The 11,013-nt window shown below is 37.8% G+C and overlaps 1 protein-coding gene and 1 non-coding gene across 5 annotated transcripts; both read right to left on the bottom strand.

The window, feature by feature from the left end:
* Window positions 1-3,271: 3,271 nt before the first annotated feature.
* LOC112768435 (small nucleolar RNA snoR135) lies at window positions 3,272-3,415 on the bottom strand. Its single transcript, XR_003185865.1, has one exon. It is a non-coding gene; the product is annotated as a small nucleolar RNA snoR135 (small nucleolar RNA).
* Window positions 3,416-4,562: 1,147 nt separating this feature from the next.
* Window positions 4,563-6,488, bottom strand: LOC114925685 (uncharacterized). 4 transcript variants are annotated; one of them, XM_072222474.1, is made up of 3 exons: window positions 5,106-6,488; window positions 4,902-5,020; window positions 4,563-4,735 (listed from the first exon to the last, which is right to left on the bottom strand). In XM_072222474.1, the coding sequence occupies exon 1, from the start codon at window positions 6,326-6,328 to the stop codon at window positions 5,225-5,227; it is 1,104 nt and encodes a 367-aa protein (XP_072078575.1). In that variant the 5' UTR covers window positions 6,329-6,488; the 3' UTR covers window positions 4,563-4,735; window positions 4,902-5,020; window positions 5,106-5,224. The 4 variants fall into 4 exon arrangements, with proteins under 4 accessions (XP_072078575.1, XP_029150239.1, XP_029150237.1 ...); XM_029294406.2 differs by having other exon boundaries at window positions 4,902-5,003; XM_029294404.2 differs by having other exon boundaries at window positions 4,563-5,020.
* Between the last annotated feature and the right edge of the window lie 4,525 nt (window positions 6,489-11,013).

The following is an 11,013-nucleotide window of genomic DNA, read 5'->3' as shown; positions in this document are numbered from 1 at the left end:
CGATGAAGCTGCCCAAGCAATCTGGTCTTCACCTTTCCACGGGAATGGTGGAGAAATGGTTAGGATTCTGTTCACCACTGGATCCAAAAGCCATCTTCGTAGTTTATCAACATCCCACTCACCTGAAACCAAAAGAAAGTCCATTAGTGAATCATTGAATTATAGGGCTGACTTACCTGTGCAACATAATTGTTGAGAGGAACGAGACTTGGCACCCATTGGTGGTTCCAAAAGTTTATATTGTTTTCATTACCAATGTTTCAAATAGAATTCCTTTGAACATCAGACCAAGAAGCACACACTCATTTCCAGAGATTTGATTGCTTATTCATCCTTTCCACTCTTGAGAGAAGCTCGCTTCCATAATTATATTTTGATCAGAGGACTTTGACCCAAAAAGCATCTCTTTTTTCTATAAGGTCCCAGCCAATTTTCATCATGAAAGCATGTTTATACTCCTAGGCATGCCGGATACCAAGCCCACCATTAGTTTTAAGTTGACTAATAGTCTTCCAGTTAAGAAGATGAACTTTTCGCGATTGATCTCCCCAAAGGAAGCTCCTGCATTTATGGTCAATAAGGTTACAAGTAGATGCGGGAAGAATAGAAGTTTGTATAGTATAAGTAGGAATAGAGGAAATGATAGATTTCATCAGAGTTGTACTTTCTGCAAAAGATAGAGTGAAAGTTTTCCATCCATTCAGCCTAGAATTGAGTTTGCCAATAATCTCATTGTAGGTGTTGCAGTTGGTTCTTATGTGAAGAAGGGAGACTCTAAGATATTTTCCAAGATCATTCGTTCTTGTGAAATGGAGTGCTTCACTAATCTCCTCTCTGACATTGCTACTCACATTATTGGAAAAGAAAATCCAGGTCTTATCATTATTTACTTTCTGCTCGGAACTTCTGCAAAATTTCTCAAGGATCTTGTTGATAATCTCAGCTTGGTCGATGCTAGCTTCGGCAAAGAGAATGAGGTCATTTGCGAAGCAAAAGTGGGATAGATCAGGGCCATCCCGATTAAGCCGCATGGGCTTCGAAAAGTGGTTTTTCACAGCTACACTGATAAGATGGGTGAGACGTTCCATATAAAGAAAAAAAAGGTAAGGCGATAGGGTGTGTCCTTGCCGGATAGGTCTGGAAGGAAGAAATTCATCCAAAGTTTCACCATTCCATAAGACCCGCATCCTGGCTGTGGAAATGCACGTACAAATCAAATTAATAAAGTGAGCAGGGAGTCCGATGTCAACCAGAATGTCTTTTATAAAATTCCATTTGAGTCTGTTGTAAGCTTTTTCCAAGTCGATTTTTATAGTCATCCAAGCTTTGTTTCCTTTCTTTGTCCTGATGGAATGAATAACTTTCTGAGTAATGATAATGTTGTGAAAACTTTGACTTCCAAGAACGAAGCTACATTGGCTGGATTTAACAAGCTTTTCCATAATCATTCTCAATCGCTTAGCAAGAATCTTGGTGACCACTTTGTATGAAACGTTGCATAAGCTTATAGGTCTCATGTGTTTTAGGCTTCAGACTGGCTCCACCTTTGAAATTAAAGTGATAAACATTTCATTAACTTTGCTTATTTTCCAAGGTTCAAGAAAAATAGCTTTCACTAGATTACATAGGTCAGGACTCAGGACCGACTTTATCCCATTGATTATGAATAAACAAGCTGATGATTATAAAAAATAATGTCCACCTTTCAAATGCCAGGATCCCGAAGGTACCATATACCGCCGGAGTATCCTCTTGCGTCGTCAATTGGGAGTTATTAGATGTAAAGACATATACGAACATTTTAGTTAAGCCAAATTATGTTTGTTACTACTTTTTGGTACACTATTAGATATACAATTTTCTTTTATATTATAAAAGACAAACTTTTTATTGACACAAAGTTAACTCTTCTTTAGTTTGTTTAACTTTTGAAATGCAGCTGCAACAACACAATGAATAATATTCTTCTAGTTATTGTTAACACAGTACGTTTAAGCGATTAATGCCTTTGTTAACAGCCAAAATATCTGGGATCATGTAGAAATAAAAAAAATCCGTCTAATTTATCAGATTTAGCAATACCAAGAGACAATAATCTAATGTTACTTTATCTAATTTAATATTTATAATTTTATACATATAATATCTATAAATACAACATATCACATTTAATATTATACATTTATTTCAGAAATAACTAATGAATATAAAATAAAATAATTTTTAGTTAATTCAGAATTATTTTTATTGTCGTCCAAACATTTTTAAGTAATCCAAGTTTATTTTCATAATGTTGCACTAGGAATGGCGACGGATCCTAGAGCCCATTGTACAAAACTATTTCGTGTCCCATTATCACATTATGTTACGAATAACGGGGACCCATTTTCTACCGGGTATTTGATTCTCTGTGCGATGTGTATATCAAAAGATATTTGAATTAATAAAAATAATTGGAAAAAGTTGAGAAAAAATTGTAAAAAGAAGCTCATCAACTACCGTTAGAAATTACAAATTTACAATGCACAAATAAGTAGCAAAACACAAATGCAATCTGCGATTAATTTTTGGATGTGTGTTAGGTTTAACGTTTAAGGCTTTTTATTTCAAATATCTAACCTAATTTTAATTTTTAATTTAAGAAAAAAATTAGTTAGTAGCGTGTACGAGCCTTTCTTTACTTCGTTTATTAAATTTTTATCCTAACCCTGTAGGAGTCTTTCTTTACTTCGTTTATTAAGTATCGAACACCCTGTACCATACTACCATCACATTTTTAAGCATAATAATGTCCTTCATATCTTAATTTTGTGTTAATTAATTTATCTTCCTAACGTCTAAACAAAATTCACCATTATTTTCCTGAACAATATTTTAACATCTTATTATCATATTCGGTTATCAATAATTTTCACTTGGGATTCGTTTGTACCAATCTCTGAGACATAGATATGCGACTTGTGAGGTTTACAAGGGGGCAATATTTTTCAGTTCAAATAATTGAAGGGTTCTTGTTCTAAAAAGAACGAACTCAGTTGTTTAAAGTTATGCTATGTTCGCCAAATACATTTCCTAATGGGCAAATCCAAACCATGGAAAAAATAAGTACTTTTCTATGGCAAAGAAACATGAGGAAACAAACACCACAAATTACGGGTGGGTTTGATTTAGTTTGGGTGTGTTTTTTTTTTTATTTTTCAAATGTTTACGAACTGAAAAATGCAAATCAAATAAACCTAAGTTGAAAAAGAAAATTGAAAGGAAAGGAAAAAGATGTAGGGAAAATGATTGTTGTGACTATCAACGGAGAAGATGAAACACAACTGCCCACTTTCTCATAATAAATGTTGCAGGGAACTCTTTCGGAAGGGTGCATTAATCTTAGCACACAACCGATACACACAATCCCTGCTCTCTCCACTCCTTTCAATTTGAAATATAAATCAATTCAGCAAAATTCAAATATTAAAAACAAAATTACATAAATCTAACCTAATATAAAAAATGAAAATAATAATAATAATCGTAGAAGAAGAGAGATTGATCATGGGAGAAGAAAGCTCAACTGCTCAAAGTAAGCGATCAAATTCAAATTGGTGAGGCTGTGATGGTCATAGAGTGTATATATAGGGAGGTTGGAAAACCCTAGGCGGCTGACTAGTGACAAGTGACAACTACGAAGTGAGAGAAAAAAAAACGGGACTTATGACCTTTTCTTTCAGGACTTGGGCTTGGACTGAATCCAAAATAAATGGCTACCCTCAGATTTCGTAAACCTTAACCACACAGTCTTTTTGAACCACAAGAATAAAATCATACATATATCTTGACCCACCGCCACAAGCCCAAAAGTAATACTTGACCCACCGCCACAAGCCCACAAACAGGAATTCAGATTTACCCATATATCCTGATCCGGGAAAAGGATTCAACCATCAATCCCGTTCACAACCAAAACGAGGAGAAAAAAAAAAAAACCATCCATCTAATTCAAATTTCAACAGATGAAATATTTTAAAACAACTGTGAAAGGGAAATTTCACAATTTGTATTTTGTAGGGATGGCAAAGCAACATCAATTTCCCACAACCAGTCCTTCTTACCAACATCAACAGCAAAAATTCTAGGAAAAGAATCAAGGAACTTCTAAACAAGTATAATAATTTGCAACATTCAGGGAAATTTTCCCCCCATTACTCATGACTTATCACTCATCACAGCAGTGCATCACAAATAAGCAAGCAAACTCTATTCTCATTCGTATTCACTCAACAGAATAACATTAGCCACATAACCAAGACACACTTCTGATGAAAGAAATTATCAAATCTACTCTGTGAATAACCTGAGAATTATTTATGAACGTATTAACCCAATTGAAACGTGTATTACTATTTACTCACGAATAAGCTTCCCTGAAATGATTCATGTCAAAATGAGGAAGTCAAGATGTGGATGCAAATATGCAATGCTCATTAGTTAGAGACCCAAAAATAACGTACAAGATGATAGACCAGCAAACCAACATGTCACTAGTTAGTGCTTTAATGTAAACCAAAAGATCATAAATTTTCCACATTCACATATTATGATTACTCACCAGTTCACACTTAACTGGGAATTTTAAGTGTAAACTCTGATTTCTGCATTCTGATCTTTGTTTCATACGCTTATTCCTTTCAAAAATGTATTGAGCAGGCTTCACCATACAGGCTAGAGCCTCATCTACTCAACTCTAATGAAATAGAATTATATTAACCGAGTCATCTATGAAAAATAGAAGAACCAATGCACTTAGCATACAAAGCAGCCTCATGAAGTATTGAACTGCATAAAAAAATGCTACTTTCTACGTCTTTTCAGCAACCTTAGGTCTAATAATAGTATTTCTAAAAACTTACAAATATGTTAAGTGAGCTCATCATGAGACTTTCTCACTCAGCACTTGGTTGGGCAGCTGTCAACATCTTCCCGCATTTCCCCTCCCCAAAGTAGGAGTTTCCCTTCACAATCAAGAAAGCTTAAACACATGGTATGATAAACAATCATCAGAATCAAGAATTAGAGGATTTCCTCGAATAAAATTGCCTCCAGTTAAATGGTACCTATAATTTCAACAACACAAAAAGGACCTGGCGATACAATGAAATATTCATTTTCATCTTTTTCACGTTGACAACATCCATGAAGTATATTGAACAGAGTACTCTGCTTCAATCCTTTTTTACATAAATTCCGAAGGCGAATTAGCATCCGGTTTTACATTCCCCAACTCCCCAGTGTGTTGCAAATTCTGCAACACCTGAGAGGGCAACGCTGCCAAGCCGCTGCCAGTGGCGCTGCCGCTGCCACCACCCAATCCATCACTCCCAGAGCCAAAGAACTGGCATAGTATCCTGGCCATGATCCCAAGGATCTGCATCTGGTTCTGGCAAGCATCAACATGCATCTGCATCATCTGCTTCTCATGCTCAACCTGCATTGCCACCATCCTCTCCCTCCACTCCATCTCCTCCTCCTCCATTCTCTCCTCCGCCCTCTTCCGCCGCCTCCGCTCCTCCTCCAGCTCCCTCTCCAGCCTCGCCCTCCTTGCCACCTCCCTCCTCGCCCACCGCAACCGCCTCTCCTCCAATTCAGATTCCACCTCCACCTCAACTCCTCTATCATCCCCCTCCCTCCTCCGCTTCTCCCGCTCTCTCTCCGCCACCGCCTCCTCCTTCTCCCTCCGAAACTCTCTCTCCCTCCTCCTCTCCTCCCTCTTCGCCACCGCCTCCCTCAGCTCCAAAACCCTAACGCCAATACCCCCAATCCGCCTCACCTCTTCCCCGGAATCATCATCAAAATCATTACCACCGCACTCACACTCCTCCTCATCCTCATCACAATCATCATCTTCATCAATAATATCATCATCAGAACCCGAAAATCCAAGGCTACGCAACGAAACCGCAGAATTAGAACCGTTTCTCGCAATCGAAGAGGACGACGGAATATCGCCGAAGACTTCCTTGTAATAAAGAAAATTCTCCCAGTGATTGAGACCATCGGACCAGTTGAAAGAGTGAGGCGAGAGACCTTGGATCTTCTGCTTGACGCCGAGGTACTGGTGGCGCATGTTCTGGACCTTGATGGATACGTCGCGCCATGACCACGTGAAAGGGAAGGCGGAGGGATCGCGATGGTGGTGGAGGGAGTTGACGTGGTCGGCGACGGGTTTGAACTTCTTCTCGCGGGTCTTGAGCTTAGCGAGGGTGCCGGAGCGGAGTAGTTCAGAGTACTTGGATAGGAGGGTTTGTTCCTCCTGCTCCGACCACTTCTTGCGCTTCATTTGGATCGGAGGCGGATGTTTTTACGGCGGCGGGGATTTAGGTGGAGGGAGGTTCCACGGTGGAGAGAAGTCAGAGATCACGGAGTGTCTTCTGCTTTGGAGAAACAAAAGGCGAGGTATTTTCTTCTGCTTTTCATTTTTTTTTTATTCTATCGTAAATTTACATAATTGGAAATTTAAACAACCAACATTTATTTAAATTATGTAATAAATTAAATACTAGATTAATTTAAATTAATTTAAATTTGTAATTATTTTTAAATTTAATTTTTATTTTAATTTTAATTTTTATATTATAAATTACAACTTACCATTAGAGTTGGTAAAATGGAGTGAACTATTCTATCTTATTCTATCGTAAATTTGTAATTTTTTTTTCTGTGGTATTCCCAATTTCTCATAGCTGAAAGGTAAGGGACTAATTTCAGCCATAAGTTACTACTTCCATAATACAAAATTTAAATTATTAATATTTATTTAAATTAAATAATGAATTAATATTAGATTAATTTAAATTAATTTAAAATTTGTAATTATTTTTAAATTTAAATTTGATTTTAATTTTAATTTTTATGTTGTAAATTACAACTTACAACTAAAATTGGTAAAAATAGATTGATTTATCTTATTTTATCAGTAATACTAAAGAAGTAAAAAAATAGTAAAAATTTATTTTATTTAATATTTATTAATTATTATAAATAATTAATAAATATTAAATAAGATAAATTTTGACTATTTTTTATTTATTTATTTTTATTATTAAATATTTTCGATTATCGTCCTATTTATAACTAAACATGATCCTTCAAATTTTCACTTTACTTTCCTTAACTTTCAAATTTTCAATTGATCTAAAAGTGTTAGTCTAAAAAAAATCATATTAGAAGAATTACTTAAATCAATCTTTAAAATTTTAAAAGTGCACATTTTAAAATCTTAAAAAATTTAATACACAGATTAATTTTTCTTTTTTTTTATTAGACATAACAGTTTTCAGTTTATTTTCTGACATTATTCACTAACAAAAAATATTAAATATTAAATTGATATATTAGCTCACACATGTGACCATTAAGTGTCTACATGTGCGAATAGGACAAAGGAATCCTTGGTCTTGTAATAGAAAAAAAAAAAAAAAAAGCCATCGCAACTCATAACGACGATCGACTCGTAACTGGCTTTTCCACCTGAACCTTCTCAAACAACTACCACCACACGTCCACACCAGCAAAGAAAAACCCTGCAATACAATTCTTAGTTTCTAACCCAACCATGCACAAAATGACAAACAAAATCATCACTCACCTGATTCAACCAATACATTAGAATACTACGACCTAAAAACCTATGATGCAAAAAATAAAAAACAAAATCAGACATAATAAATCAATAAACAAGAACTGAGTTGCAAGCTTAACAGCATCGATGACGATGGCATTCTGGGACATGGCTTCCTGCTCCTAAGCGTCTCCAATATTCGAAGAATCGTCGTTGAATATGATGTCGAATGCGGTACAACCGTAGTTGGTCATAAGCTTCTTAACGCGGCTCTTACACTCAGGTCTAGTGATATCCTCCTGGATGGCAATGGCGCCACGGAGGAGGGCGATGGACACAAGGTCAACATTGATGACGAGGTGGTTGATGGGGACGTACTTGACGGCGACCTGCATCCATCCTCCGGGGCGGCACAGAAGTCGAGGACGACAGAGGCAGATTCAAGAAATTTGTACTTGGCTTCCCTTGGCTTTCACTTTTTCTATTGTTTCTGCTTCACTGAGCTTCCAAGGGTTTTAGGATCGCAAAAAAGAAAATGCCCAAGTGGTGCCGCTAGGTGCTAAATGCAGCGTTTCATACCATTATTAATACAACGCTGTTTTTTATTAAAAGGTCAAGAACTGTTTTGTCTTTCTGGCACACGTAGACATTTAACTGTCATGTGTGCAAATTAACATGTTAACTCAACATTAGTGAATCACGTTGAAAAATGGACTGGAGATTGTTATATCTGACAAAAAAAAAATGATATAGAGATTAATTTTTGTATTAATTTTTTTTAGAAGTATATTATCTGCTTTTTTTTTTTAAAGTTAAAAAGGACTTTTATTGCATCATAAAAGTGGTACAAGTGTCCAAATGCAGGACATGAGATAGAAAAAGTGGGAGTTTTCCAAATAAAAACTCATTAAAGGCAAAGTGAATAAAACTGAACCAAACTTAGAAGGGAGAATTGGGGAAAAAACGAAAACCTAAGACAGTGAGTTTAGGCTAGAGAGATGAATTGTTGCGCCAGGTTTACCGACATTTGAAACGTCTCTTCCGGTGTTTGGTTTGTGTGCTCAAAGACCCAAAGGTTTCTTGCCTTCCATATGTTCCAACAGATACTTGCCACAAGACCCATCAACCTCTTTCCATCATGTTGCCGCTCAAGCTTTGTCTTCAATTCCTACCACCATTCAAAGAACTGGTCACCGATAGGATGTGGAAGGTGCAGGTAAATCTGACTTCTAGTCCAAATGTCTTGGGCTTTGTTGTATGTAATTAGGCAGTGGGTGATTGACTCTGATTGCGTGTGACAATAAGGGTAAAGTGAACCTGTACTTGGAAATCTGCGATGGATGAGTTCTAGCACTGGAATTCGACCATGGAGGCATTTTCAGAGGAACATCTTCACGCTGGGAGGGACTTTCAGCTTCCCAAAGTGCTGCCAAATATGCTTTTGCTTCATGTGGTCAAGGCAGTGCTCTAATGGAGGGTGAAAAAATAGGTAAGCAATGTTATAACCTAAGACCGTGTCATACATTTTAGATTTGTTGAGACTCCATTGAAGCACATCTTCTCCATCTACAGGTTGAATTGAGTAGATTCTGCTTTGAATTTCAGGGAGAAAACTGTTGGCAATCAGGTTGTGGTTCCAATTTCTATCAGGCAGCATAAGATCTTTTACCCAGAAGACCGAATTCTGCGGGACAATAGGTTGTAACAGAGGGATACGGAACGGATATGGCAGAGGTAACCAAGGGTCGCTAAATACTTGGATGAAACTACCAGAGCCAACCCTCCAGTCCAGGCCTTTTTCAACAACCGTTCGGCCCTCTAAGATGCTGCGCCAACCCCAAGATGGTGAGCCTCCTAAGTCAGCACTCATCGCATTGCTGTACTTAAAGTATTTACCTTTCAGTGTTCTTGCTAGGATAGAATTAGGCTGAGTAGCAATCCTCCAGTACTGTTTTCCTAATAAGGCTAGGTTCTGAGCCCTCAAATCTTTCAAGCCTAGTCCCCCCTCCTTCTTAGGTCTGGACATTGTATCCCAGCCAATCCAAACCATTCTACGTTCTGTTCCTTTTTTACCCCACCAGTACTGAGTAAGAATTCTGTGAATTTCATTAATGAGTGTGTCTGGTAGTCTGAAATATCTTCAAATTGGTTATGCCGAACTTGATCATTAGTGCTCAGATGGACTCCCACCAAACTCCATAGCTCATTCAAAGCCAAGTCTTTAACTTTCGCAGCAATAAAATATTTGGAGTGACGAATGATGCTTACCTCACAACCCTCCTTCCATACCAAAATAAGTCCTCCCGCTGTACCTAATGGATCCACCAAAAACCAGTTTGAATATCCACATTGTCTCAATACCTTTTTCCACCATCCGAGGTTGATTTTTTTATTCACAGATGAAACCAACCTCGGGGGAGTGGGACTTATGAATCCCTTTTAGATTATGGACTGTCAGGGGTCTCCCCAAACCCCGACAGTTCCATGTTAAGATTCTCATGGTGCTATGGGTGCCATTTGTCGGCTGGCACCCTCCACCTCTGCTTGTTGTATGCGGCTTTCCTCTGTACAGAGCTTCTTCTGTCCTTGGATATTTTCCTTCCCATTAGTTCTTCTCTTGACACCACTAATTGGGCTCATATTCACTACACCTCTACGCGCCATCTGCTTCATTTTTATTTTTTTATCCAGACCCGCTTCCGAAGTATCATGTAGATTTGAGACCGGAATTTCATCTAGCACCATAATTGAATCACCCTCCCTTGAACCCATCTGATTGCTCTTTCCAGCATCAATAATTCCTTTGGTATTGTCATTTTGAGCAGCCCCAGTATTTATTAATGGTTCTCCCTTTTGGTCCTTCATACTGAGGCTGGAGAACCCATGAATCAGCCATGCCGGAGCTGGTTTCCTTCTTGATTTAGCCTCATTCGGGCCTATAAAGTTTGATTTTGCACTGGCCTTGTCCTCGTCCCTGTTTATTCTTCTACCAACTTGATTTGCACGAACCCAATCGCCTATTCGGTCTTGAGTCACTGTCCCCTCCTTAGAATCCCGAATCATGGCACTACAACCTTTAGATTCATGACCAAGGAGCGTAGAATAAGTACAAAACTTTCCAATTATTTTGTATCTCAGCCCGATTTTCACATAACTTTTATCTGGCCCCGCAATTTTCAGGCTGTCCTTAATTCGTTGTTCCCTGTTGATCTCTATCTTTGCTTTGATAATCCTCGACTCCTTACCTCTGACATCGAAGAAGTCTATATCAATTACCTTTCCCACCTTGCTGCAGATCTTCCTACCCGTCTCAATAGTTTTGAATTTTTCCGGTAGCCCCCACAATTGAGTCCATATCGAGAAGGAACTAACCTTGTTTGCTGCAGCAGTATCCTCTTCTGACC

The sequence above is a fragment of the Arachis hypogaea genome, chromosome 17 (assembly GCF_003086295.3).
Source record: "Arachis hypogaea cultivar Tifrunner chromosome 17, arahy.Tifrunner.gnm2.J5K5, whole genome shotgun sequence".
NCBI classification, from domain to species: Eukaryota; Viridiplantae; Streptophyta; class Magnoliopsida; order Fabales; family Fabaceae; genus Arachis; species Arachis hypogaea.
This window is presented reverse-complemented; position numbering and strand designations above follow the sequence as displayed.